Source organism: Pristiophorus japonicus, chromosome 6 (assembly GCF_044704955.1).
Source record: "Pristiophorus japonicus isolate sPriJap1 chromosome 6, sPriJap1.hap1, whole genome shotgun sequence".
Classification (NCBI taxonomy): domain Eukaryota; kingdom Metazoa; phylum Chordata; class Chondrichthyes; family Pristiophoridae; genus Pristiophorus; species Pristiophorus japonicus.
The window spans coordinates 213,396,774-213,417,970 of NC_091982.1; the positions used below are offsets into that span (position 1 = coordinate 213,396,774).

Genomic DNA, 21,197 nt, shown 5'->3' on the forward strand with positions numbered 1-21,197 from the left:
CGGCGGGGCCTGCCCGAGCAGCACCTTATCGGCGGCGGGGCCTGCCCGAGCAGCACCTTAGAGAATGAGACCATATTCTCAAACTTAACATGTGCAATGGCACAGGTAAATTCCACAATAAATTCCAATGTTCATATTTGTAAAGGAAATGATCTCTGAATAACATGTCAAGCTACAATTACACCCTCCCGAGTAGGGTCTGTGTAGCGCAGGCAGAACCGGCACTTGGGAAACTGACATGGAGGAGAGTTCACAGCGGAATACCGCCCCGCAGTCAAACTTTTAGATTTCGACAGCAGACCCACCTTTGAGCGTCAGCAAAATCCTGGCCTATGTGTTTAAAATGGGGACTGAATTCCATCAGCACTCCAGGGTTCAATCATGCACCTCCCTCTAACAGTACTTCACCCATAGAGTACACTTGGACATGGCTCCCCATGTGCAATGCCATGTAAGATCAACTATAATGTATGAAAAACCTTTTTTCTATGCACACTATCATTTCCAATTATAAATTCCTATGTTCACATTTACAATGGAAATTGACTGAGTAAACTTCTCACACTGTAATTACATTCTCCCACCAGTAGTTACATTGAGATACATCGAGTCTACAGTACACAAACTAATAACCTCTCAGTTCTGGTATCATCCTTGCACCTCCTCCAATGCGTCCATATACCTTTTTATAATATGGAGACAAAAAATGTTCACAGTACTCCAAAGTGTGGTCTAACCAAGGTTTTATACAAATTTAACATAACTTCTCTGCTTTTCAATTCTACCCCTCTAGAAATGAACCCCAGTGATTGGTTTGCCTTTTTAAAGGCGTTATTAACCTGCGTCGCTATTTTTAGTAATTTGTATATCTGTACCCCTAGATCCCTTTGCTCCTCGACCCCATTTAGATTCTTATTATCCAAGCAGTTATTATTCTTATTCTTCCTACAAAAATGCACCACCTTACATTTATCTATATTGAAATTAATTTGAAATTGAATGCCTATTCTGCAAGTGTATTAATGGTTCACATCTTCCAGCTCCTTAACCTATACTTCAAAGAAATCTCTTTAGTCCAACCAACTCTACTCTTTTTCCTAAATTGTCATAAGTTTTGCTATTTAACCGTAAGTAATAATATAAAATAGAAGCATTATATCAAAATAAGGACAATGTATGACTTAAAAACAAGGAGTGAATTACGTCAACACCCCGGTTCAATTATCTCCCTATTTCACCTGAAGACTATACTTGGTGTCCTTGTGCAACACCACAGGAGATCGACTAGTATTTTTAAAAAATGTTTGTATTCTGCACATTTCATGACAGAACATACGCTTCATTTCCCCGATCTTTCCAACAAACTTTGTGTCTATCTCCAATCTCATTTGGCTGCTGCTCTTAATCACCAAATCCCTGCTCAGCTGTATTGTAAACTACTTCCGTGCATAACATGAGCCAATTTTAATGAACAGTCAAAAAGAATAGCAGCAGCATTAATTATATAAAATCATGAATGATTGAAGGATAAATTACAAAGATACAGAAGTCTCTCGAGGATTTGGGAATCCATATCCATCTGGTCAAAAAATAAATATTTAAGTTTAACAAGAGTAGACTAAAAAAAACTGACTCTAACTGGATCAACAGACAATCCATAGTGAAATATGCAAGAAAAATTAATTTCCCAAAGCCTGCAATAATGGGAGAAAGGATCCACAGCGAACAATGCAGGAAACCAGAAGCATGTCAAAAAGAATGATCAGAAGGGCAAAGAAGAAAATAGAAACCAGCATAATTGCAGATGGTATACACAACAGCAAGAAGTTCTTCAGATCAGGTCAGAAGGTACCTTAAACCTGATCAGACCACACTTTGAGTACTGTGTTCAGTCCTTGTCACCAAGACACAAGGGAAACATTGAAGCCAGAGTGGAGCAGTGCCGAGTGGAGCATTAAAAGATTGAGGCACAAGAAAACACTGGAGAAACTGAGTCTCTTTTGTATTGAAAGGAGGTGATGAGAAGTAACCTTATAGAGATAATGAGATATTAAAGGTCTCGCTAAAATAAATCTAGATCACTACCTCAAAGTATATCAGGATACAAGAACAAGGAGAAATAGGTCAACTTAAGATAGAAGAATCTCTTCACACAAAAAATGATCAGCACTTGGGAGTGGTCTTCTGTAAAGGTTTGTGAAGATGAAAATCTTAGATTCCTTTAACAAACGGTTCAATGAGGTGATGGAGAAGAATGCGTTCGTTTTTATCCGAGATGGATGAGCAAAGATGGACCAAATTTCCAGTTACCTTGTGATAGGACTGTTCTGTAATTCATCTCCAAACATTATGAGTTGAAGTAAAAAAAAGAAAGAAAAACAAAGAACTTGCATTCATATAGTACCGTTCATGACCTCAGGACATCCCAAAGCCTTTCTCAGCCAATTAAGTACTTGTGAAATGTGGTCATTGTTATAATGTTGAGAAATGCAGCAGCCAATTTGCACACGGTAAAGTCCCAACAGACAGCAATGGAATAAATCAGCGGGGAATCTGTTTTAGTGCTGTTGATTGAAGGAAAAATGTTGGTCAGGATACGAGGAGAACTCCCCTGCACTTTTTCAAATAGTGCCATGTGACCTTTAACATCTGAAAGATGGGACCACCGAGAATGCAGCACTCCCTCAGTACTGAAGCGTCAGCCGAGATTTTGTGCTCAAGTCTCTGGAGTGGTGTTTGAACCCAGGATCTTCTGACTCAGCGTGAGCATGGTACCACTGAGCCGAGGCAGACACCTACTTTGATCGTATCATATAATTCCATGACTCACAAAATTAACAGTTTGGTAACAATTATAAGTCAACCAGTTTATATTAATCCAGTATAATTTGGAGTACAAGTCACACATTTAGACAACCTACATCCAAAATGACTTGGGCGCATTGTAAAATTCAGTGATTAGGGTGATTTCAGCCTCACAATTCCACAAGATGTCTGCGCTCCTCAAATTCTGGCCTCTTGAACATCCATCGTTATAACTGCTCAACCATCGATAGACGTGCCTTCAACTGCCTGGGCCCTAAGCTCTGGAACTCCCTTCCTAAACCTCTACGCCTTTCTACCTCGCTTCCCTCCTTTAAGACGCTCGTTAAAACCTATCTCTTTAAACAAGCTTTTGATTATCTGCCTTAATTTCTTCTGTGGCTCTGTGTCAAATTTATCTCTAACACTGTTGTGAAGCGCCTTGGGACATTTTACAACATTAAAGGCGTTATATAAATAAAAGTTATTATTATTATGATTTGAGATTTAGGATTCTAGATTTTGAAGAAATTGTTGCTTGCATAAAAATGTTTGATTTCATGGTGAAAAGAATCTAAATCTTTAAAAAACTGAGAGGTATCATGTACACATAAAAATAAAGGAGATAAATATAAAATTAACATCAATCGAGACTAGAGATTAAGATTATTTTCCCCAGCCTCTGGACAAGAGAAACATACCCTTACAAGTATAGTACATCATTGTACTTCTTAAAAAGAAATGCATGGGCATCTATTTAAAAATGGGATTGTATATTTAAGTACAGACAGAGATGATCTAGTACGCCACAGAACATTGTGGTTAAGTAGGTTACAACACTGAAACAAACATATATGTTTGTATACAAAAATATATATTCATGTATGTGACATTCTATTACATAACCTTAATCTCAACTATTGTTACGACAGAAGACCCATTACTGATCTTCCTTTTTGTAATATAAAAAAACAAGAACAAAATAACACAGAATACGTAGCCAATCTTTTCTATCAGCAGTATGCTGCAGTACTATCCACGAGTTCTCTTCTATGATATGGGTTTCAGTCTATTTTATTTCATCTTTACATCAAAAAGCTATAATTTATAACAAAAAAAATTAATTCCCTTGGAATGCAGAGATAAATGGAAGTGTGAGTGCCTTGCACATAAGAAAAGTAAGGCTGCTCCTCTGGGAAATTGTCTACTTTCAGAGTGCTAGGTATTCAAAGCTTGTTCAAAAGTGTTCATTTAGAATACAGATATCAAAAGACGATGCAAATATTCAAGAGATAATCATGAAACTTACCAGATGTTCTAATCCTACTTTGATGTTCCCAGAATCACTGTGAAAGAAAAAATAAAGTCCTAAATAACAGTTATTCAATTCCATGCAATGTCCACCCTAATATCCCAGTCTTCAAGTAATAAACTTACATTAAAACCGTAGAATTGTGTAATCTACAAAACACTAATGATTAAAATGGCAAATTATCACACTGTTATTATTGGATAATCATATCCATTTTTGCTGAGTTTAAATATAGAATTGTAGGTTCTAATACATTTCTCCCACCCAATGTGTAACCCATTTAAGATTTGAAAGCAAGCATCCAACAATTTTAGCTGTGTGTAAGAGGATACATTTTGGAAATCAAATATTTTATTGGTTATTGAAACATTTAATGGGATATCTAAATATATTAAAATGATCATAAAGATCTTCCAAATAAATGTACATTTATCCCAGTAGATAAAGCTGGGGTATTGGACATTGAAAGGCAGGGAGAAACTTAAAAAATACAAAAAGAAAGCAGAAGACGACACTGCATATACAGTCCTCCAGTCACATATTGAAATTTTGGGTGATATATGCTTGCCTCTGTTACGTTTTTGTGCATTTTACTCAAATATATCCCTCACATTCTGTGTCAAATGCCACATATGTAAAAAAAACTATACTCACTACATATTGCAGTATATGTTTTGCTGCCCAATATCTGGTAATGCAGGGGTGGAACAAAAATCCTTGTTAATTTGTTTAATTCCCACTGGATATGTCACAAGCCCTCTTGTGATCTGCTAAACTTTGAAAAGCAGTAGAATAAAAAAATCTGAGGTTACAAACTCCAGAATAGGTTTATAAAACAGGAACAGATAAGCAGTAGAAGGGAGCACAAATGACTGCAGTAGAGTACTATTCTATTCCTCCTTTCAGTATGTTTATAACTGGACCAGAGATAGATGTACAGGTACAACAATATTTTTACCTGAGGTTCTTTATTTATTCCTTCACAGAGCTTACCACATTTCTCTTGACAGCCTCAGAAGAACTGGTGAACTGAGTGCACTTAGAGCTATCGAGCTACTTTTTCAAGTTTGACCCGGGACAAAGGAAATCAGCATATTGCAATAGTGACCATGATATTATTAGAAAATAAGTCAAACCAAAGTTGCCGAAAATTTAATACGAGTTTACGATTTCAAGAGGGCTAGATTCGTAAAGATAGCAGAGGACTTGAATCAGGTCAATTGGGCAATCCTCCTAGGCGAGGATATTACCTACACAGAATCAAATACCTTTAAAACTTAAAAGAAAAAGGAAGCCATGTATGTCCCTAAGTCGAAAAAAAGACACGTAGTATAATAAAGTCAAAGTGGCTTTATCCAATTCCCTTTTGAAAGCTACTATTGAATGGTATCCACCACCCTATCAGTGCATTCCAAATCGGTGCGAAAAAAGATTTTCCCTCGTGTCGCCTCTGGTTCTTTTGCCAATCATCTTAAATCTGTGCCCTCTTGTTAACGATCCTTCAGCCATTGGAAACAGTTTCTCTTTATCTAAATCCTTCATAATTTTAAACACCTCTATCAAATTTCCTCCTAGCCTTAGCTGCTCCAAGGAGAACAACCACAGCTACTCCAGGCTATCCAGGTAACTGTAATCCCGCATCCTTGGAACCATTCCAGTAAATCTCTTCTGTACCCTCTCCAAAGCCTTCACGTCCTTTTTAAAATGCGGTGCCCAGAATGGGACACAATATTCCAGCTGGGGCCGAACTAATGTTTTATATAGGTTTAGCATAACTTCCTGGCTTATGTACTCTATGCCTCTATTTATAAAGCCCAGGATCCCAAATGCTTTATTAACTGCTTGTTAGCATGTCCTGCCACCTTCAAAGATTTGTACATAAGCACCCCCTGGTCTCTGTGTTCTTGCTTACCCCTTTAAAATTCTACTATTTAGTATGTATGGTCTCTTCTCATTCTTCCTTCCAAAATGTATCAACTGCGTTGAATTTCATCTGCCACATGTCCACCAATTCCACCAGCCGATGTCTTCTTGAAATCTATTACTAGCTATCTCACTGTTTACTACACTTGTAAGTTCTGTGTCATCTGCAAATTTCAAATTTGTGCCCTGTGCCCCAAAGTTCAAGTCATTAATGCAGATCAAAAACAGCAGTTGTCCTAGTACTGAACATTGGGGAATGCCACTGTATACCACCTCCAGTCCAAAAAAACAGCCATTCACCACAACGCTCCGTTTTCTATCCCTTAGCCAATTTTGTATCCATGCTTCTACTACCCCTTTTATCCCAATGAGATGGGGACTAGACCAGTGTCTCGCAGATGATATTATGTTGTGCACACGGGTCGGGACAATGCCAAGTATCTGTATACCATGCAGGGTTCCAAACTAAGACTATTGAGAAAAAAATAGGCCTGAGTGTTACAGTACACAAATCTTTGGAGTACAAGGGAGCAAGCCATCTTAGATCTGGTCCTGTGCAATGAGACAGGAAAAATAAACGATCTCCTCGTAAAAGATCCTCTCGGAATGAGTGATCACAATATGGTTGAATTTGTAATACAGATTGAGGATGAGGAAGTTGTGTCAGAAACGAGCGTACTATGCTTAAACAAAGGGGACTACAGTGGGATGAGGGCAGAGTTGGCTAAAGTAAACTGGAAACAAGGACTAAACGGTGGCACAATTGAGGAACAGTGGAGGACTTTTAAGGAGATCTTTCATAGTGCGCAACAAAAATATATTCCAGTGAAAAAGAAGGGCGGCAAGAGAAGGGATAACCAGCCGTGGATAACCAAGGAAATAAAGGAAAGTATCAAATCAAAGACCAATGCGTATAAGGTGGCCAAGATTAGTGGGAAACTAGAGGATTGGGAAAATTTTAAGCAACAGCAAAGAATGACTAAAAAAGCAATAAAGAAAGGGAAGATAGATTACGAAGGTAAACTTGCGCAAAACATAAAAACAGATAGTAAAAGCTTTTATAGATATATAAAACGGAAAAGAGTGACGAAAGTAAATGTTGGTCCCTTAGAAGATGAAAAGGGGGATTTAATAATGGGAAATGTGGAAATGGCTGAGACCTTAAACAATTATTTTGCTTCCGTCTTCACAGTGGAAGACACAAAAACCATGCCAAAATTTGCAGGCCACAGGAATGTGGGAAGGGAGGACCTAGAGACAATCACTGTCACTAGGGGGGTAGTGCTGGACAGGCTAATGGGACTGAAGGTAGACAAGTCCCCTGGTCCTGATGAAATGCATCCCAGGGTATTAAAAGAGAGGGCGGAAGTTATAGCAGATGCATTCGTTATAATCTACCAAAATTCTCTGGACTCTGGGGAGGTGCCAGCAGATTGGAAAGCAGCTAATGTAACGCCTCTGTTTAAAAAAGGGGGCAGGCAAAAGGCAGGTAACTATAGGCCGGTTAGTTTAACATCTGTAGTGGGGAAAATACTTGAAACTATCATTAAGGAAGAAATAGCGGGACATCTAGATAGGAATAGTGCAATCATGCAGACGCAGCATGGATTCATGAAAGGGAAATCATGTTTAACTAACTTACTGGAATTCTTTGAGGATATAACGAGCATGGTGGATAGAGGTGTACCGATGGATGTGGTGTATTTAGATTTCCAAAAGGCATTCGATAAGGTGCCACACAAAAGGTTACTGCAGAAGATAAAGGTACGCGGAGTCAGAGGAAATGTATTAGCATGGATAGAGAATTGGCTGGTGAACAGAAAGCAGAGAGTCGGGATAAATGGGTCCTTTTCCGGTTGAAAATCAGTGTTAGTGGTGTGCCACAGGGATCAATGCTGGGACCACAACTGTTTACAATATACATAGATGACCTAGAAGAGGGGACAGAGTGTAGTGCAACAAAATTTTCAGATGACACAAAGATTAGTGGGAAAGCGGGTTGTGTAGAGGACTCAGAGAGGCTGCAAGGAGATTTGGATAGGTTAAGCGAATGGGCTAAGGTTAGGCAGATGGAATACAATGTCGGAAAGTGTGAGGTCATCCACCTTGGGGAAAAAAAACAGTAAAAGGGAATATTATTTGAATGGGGAGAAATTACAACATGCTGTGGTGCAGAGGGACCTGGGGGTCCTTGAACATGAATCCCAAAAGGTTAGTTTGCAGGTGCAGCAGGTAATCAGGAAGGCAAATGGAATGTTGGCCTTCATTGCGAGAGGGATGGAGTACAAAAGCAGGGAGGTCTTGCTGCAACTGTATAAGGTATTGGTAAGGCCGCACCTGGAGTACTGCGTGCAGTTTTGGTCACCTTACTTAAAGAAGGATATACTAGCTTTGGAAGGGGTACAGAGACGTTTCACTAGGCTGATTCCAGAAATGAGGGGGATACCTTATGATGATAGATTGAGTAGACTGGGTCTTTACTCCTTGGAGTTCAGAAGGATGAGGGGTGATCTTATAGAAACATTTAAAATCATGAAAGGGATAGACAAGATAGAGGCAGAGAGGTTGTTTCCATTGGTAGGGGAGACTAGAACTAGGGGGCACAGCCTCAAATTACGGAGGAGCCAATTTAAAACCGAGTTGAGAAAGAATTTCTTCTCCCAGAGGGTTGTGAATCTGTGGAATTCTCTGCCCAAGGAAGCAGTTGAGGCTGGCTCATTGAATGTTTTCAAGTCAAAGATAGATAGATTTTTAACCAATAAGGTAATTAAGGGTTACGGGGAGAGGGCGGGTAAGTGGAGCTGAGTCCACGACCAGATCAGCCATGATCTTATTGAATGGCGGAGCAGGCTCGAGGGGCTAGCTGGCCTACTCCTGTTCCTAATTCTTATGTTCTTATGTTCTTATGACCAGTCTTGGCCATAGCAAAAGAAAATAATATCTTATTCGGACATTCCAATACAAAACAAAAGGCACTATACTGGCCCTGCCAAAGACCATGGTTAGGCCTAATCTACAATGCCAGTTTTGGTCCCTTAATATAGTAGGTGATAGAGAGGCTCTGGGAAAGGTTCATAGGAGTCTACTAGATTAATACCTAGTTTAAAAGTCCCTATGTATCATGATAAGCTTCGACAGCTGGGACTTTTCATTCCAGAGAAATGTAGACTTTGAGGAGATTTGATTGGGATTAAAATAATGAAAGAATCAGACGCTGTCCATGTGATTGACTACTTGAGCTAGATAGATTAGGGAGAAGCATAGGACATGCTTATATGTTTCGTAAGCATATAATTAAGTTAGATATCAGGAGGCTTTTATCATCACAGAAGGTCATTCACCTTTGGAAAAAGTTGCCGGCTCATGTAGTGAGTGCAGATTTGCTGATGAAGGTATAAGACAGGCTCAATGGACCAGCTTGTCTTTTCCTGTCCATTATTTTCGTATGTTTTTTCAAAATCAAAAGGGAGTTCCTAGCTGTGGCTGATACCAGAGTACAAAAGGTAGATGAATTATTGGACAATGTGCTTCTTGGTCACTGTGGTCGCCTAGAATTTGTTTCGATCGCCTTTGGATGTCGTCGATAAATTTCCCAGATTCTATTTCCCCCTGAATAGGGTTGTAGAGTTTAGGGTTTTTTCTGATGCTGGTGGGTGTGGTGTGATGGGGGTCATGATGCGCAGTGCATCATGAAGGTATGAGACAGGCTCAATGGTCCAGCTGGTCTTTTCCTGTCCATTATTTTCGTATGTTTTTTCAAAATCAAATGAAGTTAAAAAATTATGCATATACCTAAAGACACAGTGTGTCGACAGTTCCAGTGACGACCCTCCTGAAAGGTCAATAACATTCAATCAAAGCATCAGATTCAAACCCAGTTGTCACCTGACTGTAAATTCCTTCAATCTTTATCAACTCACTGAACAAAACAAAGCACTATGCCAAATATCTCTTAATTGAAATAGACACACTAAGAGTTTTTCAAATAAACTGTACTTGCATGGGAAGAATGACATGTCTCGTTAACTGGATATAAAAAAGCATGGATTTCAATTACAGTGGCTTGTGTAATTCAAAATTGAACACTGGCTGTGGCAGTAACCAACATTTAAAGTGACTTCCAAATAGACTTACATTTAGAATTGTGATCAAAACTCCTGGTTTGTCACAATGGGTTCATATGCAACTATCAACAGTTGCAACTTCAATAGTTTTGCTCTCTACAGATTATTTCCTTTGAAACGATCTACTGCATGTTTAAATAAGGTCTGCCATTACCATTACTCAATGAATACTGGATGTATCATTTGATTGGCGAGTAGTGTGTAGTTTTCCTTTTGACCAAAATATTTTTTTTGTTATTTTAAACAAGCAATGCATTGACATTTTGTGTCAAAAGACACCAATCCAAGCCATAAGTTCTAAATTTACTCTTGCTCTGCAAAATAGCAATCCCGATTCTGCAAACATAACTGGTCACCATTTTTAAAGTGCTACGAGGCAGCAAGGAAATTATGGCTTGATGGGGAGAATCGCTCTTCTCCTCTCTTAATAAGCCCAGATTCAACAGATGGATAACTTGGATAAGTTTCAGTGACTTTAATTCCAACACGTGAAGGGGGAGCATCTCACTTCTCAGCCGCCTGAGAGAGGATCTCCAACGAACTGTTCAAATTGCACCTTAATTTATACAGGTTTAGGCACGAGTATCCTCGTGGACAGATCTTAACAGTGACGTGATTGGTTGTACCAACGCATGGTCAAATACCCATTTGTTCCCTTCTTCCAGGTGTCACTTGCCTTATATTGTTATATGGTTATATTAGTTCCTCTTTGGATGTTCTTTATTGCTCTCTTGAGCCCGAGGTCAACGAGTGGTACGTGTGGTTTTAAGCATACCTTTTGTTTAGCCAGCTCAGAGCCTCCATAATAGCCAGATAACATCTTTGATAATCAATCTTGCTCTTGCATGGCTGTTAGCTTTATGTATCAATATTCTTTGCATTTTTGGATTGTTGGCTAATTTGTAAGGAAATTAACATTCTTGAACACTGACAAACAAAATCTATTGAAATAATAATAAATCGCACAGAATTCTAAAATTTCAACAAAAATGCTTTCAAACGACAGGACCCCCTTTTTTATTCTGTTCTAATTAGATTTATTTTTAACTGAATTCAACATTGTTGGCATGGAAGAGATCCGTGCAACTCATGTAACAACATTAAAACATATATGTAGCAAATATGACTACGACACATGAAATGACAACCAGCTTTAGGTGTACCCAAGCTTAAGCAACATCATTTCTCATGTATTGTTTTTCATTCATTTTTAAAAAATTGTTCTGTGCTTTTTAAAAAAATTATGCAAACTCCCCACCAACCCTTTCAGGTCTTCCAAAACTCACTTCTTTGTCGATATCATTCTTCCACAAAGAAATTTGTGCACAGCCCCGTGATGCCCCAGAGGAGATGAGGGTCACAATGTGCAGAAATTATGTGCACAGAAGTATCCAAACCCGATCTGTTGTTTGCTTGTTACTACTCCAATATGTACAACTGAGCCTCTTTTATTTTAAATTGTACAAAAATGAAAATGGAAATCTAGAAAAAAAAACAAAGATAAATATTGTCCTTGATGAGGAATTAACTGATTTTTCAGGACTTGGACATATAATCATGACTGCCACTGAGGGAGTGCTGCACTCCCATGGGTGCAGTCCTTCAGATAAGATATTGAACCACGGCCCTGTCTGCCGATCAGGTGGACTTCAAAAATCCCGTGGCTCTGTTCTGATTTTATAGGTGTCCTGACCAACATTGCTCCGTCAACTAGCATTACCAAAATAGACTAACTGATCATTCTTGTCAGTGTTTCTAATTGGATCTTGCTGTGCATTAAATGGCTGTCCTGAATGCCTACATATTTCTATTTCAAAATAACGTGTTGTATGTGAAGTGCTTTGAAGTAGTTCTGAGACGTAACAATGTAAGTTTTTAGGGCTGGATTTTCCAGTCCTCTTCACCCCATTTTTTGCCCCATACAGGCATGAAAGGCGGTGGTGAGGTCTCCAGTGTCCCACCTCGATTCTCCAGTCAGGTTTTGCGGCAGCACTGAGCAGCACTGGGTTGCGACACCACCACAAGTTTGAGCTCCTGCCCGGAAGTGCGCCCGCAATGACTGCCTGGGAAATCAGAGCGGTCCAGCCATGCCAGCGACGGTGGACTGCAACGGTAAGTGCAAGTGTTTGTTCTAATTTTTTTTGCGATTTGTGTTGTGGTGGCGTGGGCAATGTTTTGGGAATGTTTGTGTGTTTTTTGTTAATTTTCCCCCCTCCCCCGCTCCAGGCCTCTCTCGGGGCGCTCCAGGGAGGTGTATAACGCCTCCCTTAGCGCTGCGCCCCCTGACGCAATCCCAGATGCCCAAACTTAAGTACCAAGACACAAACTTTCCCGGTCTGACTCCGTTTTCACCCTTAAAACAGAAAAGACTAAAATCCAGCCCTTAAGTGTTTTCAAAATTAGCACCATAACACTGAAAATGGCTTCAAAAGTAAAAGTAAAAGAAAAAACTTGCATTTAAATTGCACCTTTCACATCCTCAGGATGCTTCACAGCCAATTAATTATTTTTGAGTATAGTCGTTGATGTAATGTAGGCAAACGCGCCAGCCACATTTGCACACACAAAACTCCCATGAGACAAATGATCAGTTAATCTGAAATAAAAACAGAAAATGCTGGAAATACTCAGCAGGTCAGGTGGTATCAATGGAGCGAGAAACAGAGTTAACGTTTCAGATTGATGAACTTATGAACTTATATCAGAATCAACCTGAAACTTTAACTGTGTTTCTCTCTCCACAGATGTTACCTGACCTGTTGAGTATTTCTAGTATTTTCTGTTTTTATTTCAGATTTCCAGCATCTACAGTATTTTGCTTTTGGCGGTGTTGATTGAGGGATAAATGTTGGCCAGGATACTGGGAGAAGTCCCCTACCCTTCTTAGAATAGTGCTGTGTTTTTTTTAACATCCATCCGAGCAGGCAGACAGAACTTCAGTTTATCATCTAATCCAAAAGATAGCATCTCCGACAGTGCAGTGGTCCCTCAGTACCGACTAAAATGTTCATTTTAAACAAAAAAACTGATTTTATGACTTATTGCCGTATTATCCTTTCTAATGATGTTCACGTTTTTATTCTTAATTGTCTCACAGAATTAACTAAATTTTCCACAAATATTTATTGTCTAATGAAAGTAAAATCATACCTTTTCATTTACTCTCAACGGCAAAACATTTTCAATTGAATCCAAATTTTAAACAACCTGCATATCTTTCAAGATCTTATTGAGCAGGGAAATTGTGATTTTTAAAAAATTATTATTTCCAACACCAGCCAATTTATTCCTAAACTGTAGGCAGATGTGTTTTGCATGTAGGACCACTATAAAATGGATTGAGACTGTATGTACAAACTAATTTTCTTCCCTTTTAACTACTCATAGATGGCACGGAAAACAAACTTTCATCCCATCAGCTTCAGCTGTATGAGACCTAGAAGTGATAGGACAGTGCCCTATCCCTTTGTGCCATCTAGTTCCCACAGTTAACTACCCAATGAAAATTAAAACTAATTTGTGCAAAATTATGTTGATTTTGCTGCACTGAACACAGTCTGAGCATGTTAAAGATTTATGATGGTGTACAATATATGCACAGCAAGGAACAGTCATTTTAATAGGACATGGTCAGAAATTTCTGACCTGGAAACCAATTTGTAAAAACATTTGTAAACATCTTCCTCTGTGTCTAAAGTTGAAAAACACTATCAGCTAGAAATTGGTTTGCAACCGAAAACGGGCACGGGGATCAACCCGGGCCTGTTCAAAGTTATGCAGGCAGCACACTAACTTCGTGCTGCCTGCTGATTAACATGATTGTGGCATTCAGCCCAACGTGTTGCTGAATGGCTGAACGCTCAGCAGAGGGCCCAAGTTCATGAAAGGCGAGCACGAATTAAAGCTAGCCTACATTTGAGATACGTTCTGTCTACAGCAGCTCATTCAACTGGCTCGAGATGAGTGTCAGAGCAATAAAATGGACTACTGATGTCACAACAGGGTAGAGTGTATGCTTCAAGGTTCTCCGATGCAGCACTGGAGATCTTGATGCAGGAATTGAACATGAGGAGAGAGGTCTTGTTTCCACAGGGGGCCAGGAGGCCCTCCAGGGAAATGAGGAAAAGGCATTGGGACCAGATAGCTGTCGTGGTCAATGCCAGCAGTAAAGCAGTGGACATAGTGTGGGAAGAAATTTAATGACCTCACGAGTGGTCAAGGTCAGTGAATTCATCTTCAAATGCTACATCCCACCATCTGCACCCGAGCTTCACACACTGCTCAATGTACCACACCCCAACCATTCACCTATCAACAATCTCTACCAAACACGACTCATTCACAGCTTCACCTCACTCTCACACACTTACCACTGCTGCAAGACTCACACCCAAATCTCACAGCTTGCACACACCGTCAGCTGTTCAACCATGACAGGCATATCACCCAAACACATTACACTACACTCACTGGCACACTTCTCTTTCTCTTGCAGGACAAGGTGGCTCACAACCGCAGGCAGTAGGACCTAACGGGCAGGGACAGGCGCGCCTGCATAACCTGACCCCGACAGAGGAGACGGTGCTGGGAATGCCATTGCTGATTTGTGACGTGAGGAGACGTGAGGAGACGTGAGGAGACGTGACTCCTAAATGGTTTTGTGCCTCCCTGGTGCCCGGGTCAAGGATGTCACAGAGCGGACGCAGGGCATCCGGTGGGTGGGCAGGGGGGGAGGGTAAACAGCTATCAGGACCAACGACATAGGTAAAATGAGGGATGAGATCCTACAGGAAGAATTTGGGGAACTCGGAAGAAAATTCAAGGGTAGGACCTCAAAAGGTAGTAATCTCCGGGTTACTACCGGTGTCATGTGCTAATGAGTATAAGCCGAGAAGGATAGAGAGGATGAACACGTGGCTGGAAAATTGGTGTAGGCAGGAGGGCTTTAAATTCTTGAGGCATTGGGACCGCTTCTGGGGGCGATGGGACCTGTACAAACCGGACGGATTGCACCTCAACAGCACCGGGACCAATATCCTCGCGGGGAGTTTTGCTAGTGCTGTTGGGGAGAGTTTAAACAAGCTTGGCAGGGGGATGGGAACCTGAGAATGAATTCAAAAGGGAGGGAAGTAAAGGAGAAGTTGGATAGCAAGAATCTAGAAAGCGAATCTGTAAGACAGAGGAAACAGGGATTAGTGTGTCGTAGTAAGGAAGTCTTCCTGTGCTGAATGGTATATACTTTAATGCAAGGGGTACAGCGAATAAGGTGGATGAGCTCAGAGCACAGGTAGACACTTGGGAGTATGACATTATAGCCATTACAGAAACATGGCTGAAAGAGGGGCAGGTTTGGCAGATCAATATTCCTGGCTACAGGATTTTTAGACAAGATAGAGGGCCCAAGTTTCCACACGATAAAAAACGGGCGCCCCTCCGAGCTGGGCGCCCGTTTTTCGCGCCTAAAACGGCGCCTAAAAAAAAACTCGCGATTCTGGAGCGTTGTGCAGCTCCTTGTCTGCCTGGCGCGGCGCCCAGGGGGCGGAGCCTACACTCGCGCCGATTTTGTAAGTGGGAGGGGGCGGGTACTATTTAAATTATTTTTTTTCCTGCCGGCAACGCTGCGCGTGCACGTTGGAGCGTTCGCGCACGCGCAGCGTGAAGGAAACATTGGCACTCGGCCATTTTTGTAGTTTTTTGTAGCTGTTTAATTTTTGAAAATTTTTTAATAAAAGCACATTGCCATCAGCACATCAGCACTTGCAGCCTTCTCACTGACTCCTCCCCCCCCCCCGCGGGAAAGAACGGGCACCTCCTTCCCCACCCCCGCGGGAAAGAACGGGCGCCTCCTCCCCCCCCGCGGGAAAGAACGGGCGCCTCCTTCCCACCCCCACGGGAAAGAACAGGCGCCTTCTCCCCCCCCCCCCCCCCGCCCCGCGGGAAGAACGGGCGCCTCCCCCCGCCACCCGCGGGAAGAACGGGCGCCTCCCCCCCCCCCCACCGCGGGAAGACCGGGCGCCTCCTCCCCCCCCCCCCGCGGGAAGACCGGGCGCCTCCTCCCCCCCCCCCCCCGCCGTGGGAAGACCGGGCGCCTCCTCCCCCCCCCCCCGCGGGAAGACCGGGCGCCTCCTCCCCCCCCCCCCACCGCGGGAAGACCGGGCGCCTCCTCCCCCCCCCCCCCCCCGCGGGAAGACCGGGCGCCTCCTCCCCCCCCCCCCCGCCGTGGGAAAGAACGGGCGCCTCCTCCTCCCCCCCCCCCCCCCCCCGCGGGAAGAACGGGCGCCTCAGGCTGACTGCAGCATTCTCCATGCCTGAAGCACTTTCACACAGGTAGGATGATGGTTTATTTAATCTTTTCTTTGCTTATAAATGTTTATTCAGGTTGGATTTATTTGTATAATATTTGTAGAAGTATAAATAAGGATTTATTGTAGAATTTAATGACTTCCCTTCCCCACCTCGTTCTGGACGCCTAATTTGTAACCTGCACCTGATTTTTTAATGTGTAGAACAGGTTTTTTCAGTTCTACAAAAATCTTCACTTGCTCCATTCTAAGTTAGTTTGGAGTACGTTTTCACTGTGGAAACTTTCAAATCAGGTGTCAGTGGCCAGACACGCCCCCTTTTGAAGAAAAAATTCTGTTCCAAAGTAGAACTGTTCTACTTGACTAGAACTGCAGAAAAAAAAATGTGGAGAATTGCGATTTCTAAGATAGTCCGTTCTCCACCAGTTGCTCCTAAAAATCAGGCGCAAATCATGTGGAAACTTGGGCCCAGAGAGAGGGATAAAAAGGGGGGCGGGGTTGCGGAACTGATTAAAGAAACTATTACAGCGGTGAGTGGGGATGATATGTTAGAGGGATCATCAAATGAGGCCTTATTAAATTGAAAATAAAAAAGGGGCGATCACACTGCTGGGCGTGTATTATAGACCCCCAAACTGTGGGAGGAAGATAGAGGAGCAAATATGTAGGCAAATTGTTGTGAAGTCTAAAACCAAAGGTAGTAATAGTAGGGGATTTTAACTATCCAAATATTGATTGGGACAAATTTAGTGTGAAGGGTATAGAGGAATTCTTGAAATGCATTCTAGAGAAGTTTTTCAGTCAATATGTAGTACGCCCAACACAAGAGGGAGCGGTCTTGGATTTACTTTTGGGGAATGAAGCTGGGCAGGTTGAAGGGATATTAGTGGGGGAGCATTTGGGTGCCAGTGACCATAATTCAGTCAGATTCAAGTTGGTTATGGATAAGAACAAGAATAGGCCTGGAATAAAAGTTCCGAATTGGGGCAAAGCTAATTTTGCTAAGTTAAGAAATGATTTGGCCACAGTGGACTGGAAACAGCTACTTGTGGGTAAATCTGTGTCGGAACGGTGGGAGGCATTCAAGTAGGAGATCTGGAATGCTCTGGCCAAGAAAAAGGCTAGGAAAAATAATTCGAGAGCCCCCTGGATGTCTAGGGACTTACAGGGGAGGATTAAGAATAAAAGGGACAGTTATGTCACATATCAATGGCTAAATTCTTTGGAATCTTTAGAGGAATATAGAAAGTTAAGAGGCAAAATTAAAAAGGATATTAGGAATGCTAAGAGAGAGCACGAGAAATTCTTGGCCAGTAAAATTAAGGAAAACCGTAAGATGTTCTATAAATATATTGAGAGTAGGAAGGTAACGAAAGAAAGGGTAGGGCCTATTAGAAACCATGAGGGTAATCTTTGTGTGGAGGCGGAAGATGTTGGTAGGGTTCGTCACGAATACTTTGCATCTGTTTTCATAAAGGAAAGAGGTAATGCCGATACTGCTATAGAGGAGGAGTGTGATATTCTGAATGAAATAAATATAGTGAGTGAGGAAGTATTAGGGATTCAGCAGCTTTGAAAGTAGATAAGTCCCCAGGCCCGGATGAAATGTATCCCACGTTATTGAGCGAAGTAAAAGAGGAAATAGCAGAGGCCTTGACCATCATTTTCCTGTCCTCTTTGGATCTGGGCATGGTGCCGGAGGATTGGAGGACTGCTAATGTAGTACCCTTGTTTAAGAAGGGAAAAAGGGATAGGCCAAGTAATTACAGGCCTGTCAGCCGAACCTCAGTGGGGGGAAAACTATTGGAAAAAATCCTGAAAGACAGGATAAATCTGCATTTGGATAGGCAAGGATTAATTAGGGACAGTCAGCAGGGATTTGTAACGGGAAGATTGTGTTTGACGAACCTAATTGAATTTTTTGAGGAGGTAACCAAGAGGGTCAATAAGGGTAGTGCGTACGACGTAGTATATATGGACTTTAGCAAGACTTTTGATCAGGTCCCACATAGTAGACTGGTCATGAAGGTTAAAGCCCATGGGATACAGGGCAAAGTGGCAAGTTGAATCCAAAATTGGCTCAGAGGTAGGAAGCAAAGGGTAATGATTGATGGATGTTTTTGTGACTGGAAGGATGTTTCCAGTGGGGTTCCGCAGGGCTTGTGTTGGGTCCCTTGCTTTTTGTGGTATATATCAACGATTTAGATTTGAATATAAGTAGTATGATTAAGAAGTTTGCAGACGACACTAAAATTGGTTGTATGGTTGATAATGAAGAGGAAAGTCATGGGCTGCAGGAGGATATCAATCGACTGGTCAGGTGGGCAGAGCAGTGACAAATGGAATTTAATTCAGAGAAGTGTGAGGTGATGCACTTTGGGAGGACTAATAAGAAAAGGGTATAAACGTTAAGCGGTAGGCCACTTAATAGTGTAGATGAACAAAGGGACCTTGGAGTGCTTATCCACAGTTCCCTGAAAGTAGCAGGCCAGGTGGATAAGGTAGTTAAGAAGGCTTACGGAATGCTTGCCTTTATTGGCCGAGGCACAGAATATAAGAGCAGGGTGGTTATGCTTAAATTGTATAATACTTTAGTTATGCCACAGCTGGAGTACTGCGTGCAGTTCTGGTCGCCGTATTATAGGAAGTACGTAATTGCACTAGAGAGGGTGCAGAGGAGGTTTATTCGGATGCTGCCTGGAATGGAGAATCTTAGTTATGAGGACAGATTGGATAAGGCTGGATTTGTTCTCATTGGAACAGAGGAGGTTGAGAGGAGACCTCATTGAAGTGTACAAAATATTGAGGGGCCTGGACATAGTTGATAGTAAGGGTCTATTGCCATTGGTGGAGGGGTCTATTACAAGGGGGCATAGTTTTAAGGTGGTTGGTGGAAGGTTTAAAGGAGATTTGAGGGGGGGCTTCTTTACGTAGAGGGTTGTGGGGATCTGGAACTCGCTGCCTGGAAGAGTGGTGGATGCAGAAACCCTCACCACTTTTAAGAGATGGTTGGATGGGCACTTGAAGTGCCGTAACGTGCAGGGTTACGGATCTAGAGTTAGTAATTGGGATTAGCCTGGATGACCTTTTATTGGACGGTGCAGATATAAATGGTAAGTATTGCAGGGAATAGAATACGGCCAGGATGATCTCCTGGACTAGTTTCGATCGCCTGGATGGGTCGGAGAGGAATTTCCCCAGATTTTTTTTCTCCCTAAATTGGCCTGGGTTTTTAATCTGGTTTTTGCCTCTCCCAGGAGATCACATGGCTCCGATTGGGGTGGAGTGTAGATGTTTTCAGTATAAGGTTGTGTGAGGTGGACTGGTTGGGCTGGGTTCTCTTTGCTTTTCCGTCATTGTTCATAGGTTTATACGCAACCTTTAGGGCTGCTGATCAAGGGGCGTGCAGCTATTTGTCGGCCAACGCAGACACGATGGGCCGAAATGGCCTCCGTCTGCGCCGTAAATTTCTATGTTTCTATGATCCTGTGGCAGGGCTGAAACAATACAAGATGCCAGTATCCTCATACGTAATCTTCCTTCTCACATCTCACTTTCCCCTCATCCCACAATCTCTTCTGATTCAGAAGCTGCACATACACCTCTTACTTTCCCCCCCTCCCCTCACCACAGCCTTACCTTTGTGCCTTTCTCCTTTCAGAAAGTCAAGAACTGTCACCTGGTCAGGCACTGGTGGAGGAGCATGAAATTGAAGAGCACCAAGGCATCGATGATGATGACACAGCACCGTCACTTGATTGCACACTCGGAGCCACCAGCTCAGATACTGACATATTGTGTACTTTAGAGGATAGGTTAGATGCAGGATCTGCACATGGTGGGACAGCGGGCACGAATGGCCTGCAGCCAGGGCAGGGGGAAAGGGTAGCGCAGGTGACAGTTCCCCAAAGGGCGAGGGCGCTCACGGGTTCTGCTGCAGAGGACTCGGATGAGGATTCGATGGGACGACCGACAGAAGAACACAAATGGGTCCGTACAATGAAATGTTTGGTGCATTGGCAAGGAGCATGGAGAAGTCTGGCACCAATCTTGCACAGGGCCATGCACAGAGCTTGGAGCCCATGATTTCCAGCATGGAAGTGATGGGCAACACCATTAACGCACTTATGGACCCAACCATGATGCTGCGTATGATTTCCACTGTCTTAGCTTCCATTACAGCACTAGCAGAAGCTACTCAACGACTAAGTGCTGCTGTGGAAGCTCAGACTGAAGTTATGCAAGCTAGACTGCTGCCATCATGGCTGCGTTTACCAGCATGGAAAGGGCCTTGCAGGGTGTCATAGCAGTCCAGCAATCTCCAAAGGATTGCTAGGAATGTTGAGGCGCCACCTCAGGAGCGTGCCAGCACAAACCTGCTGTCCTCTCTCAGGATGACAGCATTCATCCTCCCACCACTGCCAGTCCACCAGTGCCCTTGATGTTGCCTGTCAGTATTCCAGCTCAGACTGCTGCTGCCTATGCCGAAATGGTGCAGTCTAAAGCCGGTCTTTCTCGGCCCAGAGCTGCTCGAGGTCATGCTCCAGGGCCAACTGCACTCTCCCCCACTAAAAGTCAGCAGCCTTTCAACAGCCATGTTGGAAAACTTCAGAACCAGGGGACACAGTCTTAGGATAAGGGGTAGGCCATTTAGGACTGAGATGAGGAGAAACTTCTTCACTCAGAGAGTTGTTAACCTGTGGAATTCCCTGCCGCAGAGAGTTGTTGATGCCA

General features: G+C 42.5%; 1 protein-coding gene across 3 annotated transcripts in view; it reads right to left on the reverse strand.

The window, feature by feature from the left end:
• rsrc1 (arginine/serine-rich coiled-coil 1) overlaps positions 1-21,197 on the reverse strand; it is a 627,020-nt gene that overhangs the window by 372,756 nt on the left and 233,067 nt on the right. For all 3 annotated transcript variants that reach the window (XM_070882350.1, XM_070882349.1, XM_070882347.1), the window contains exon 6: positions 4,112-4,148. In XM_070882350.1, coding sequence (XP_070738451.1) covers positions 4,112-4,148 — 37 coding nt within the window. The remainder of the gene's footprint in view (positions 1-4,111; positions 4,149-21,197) is intronic.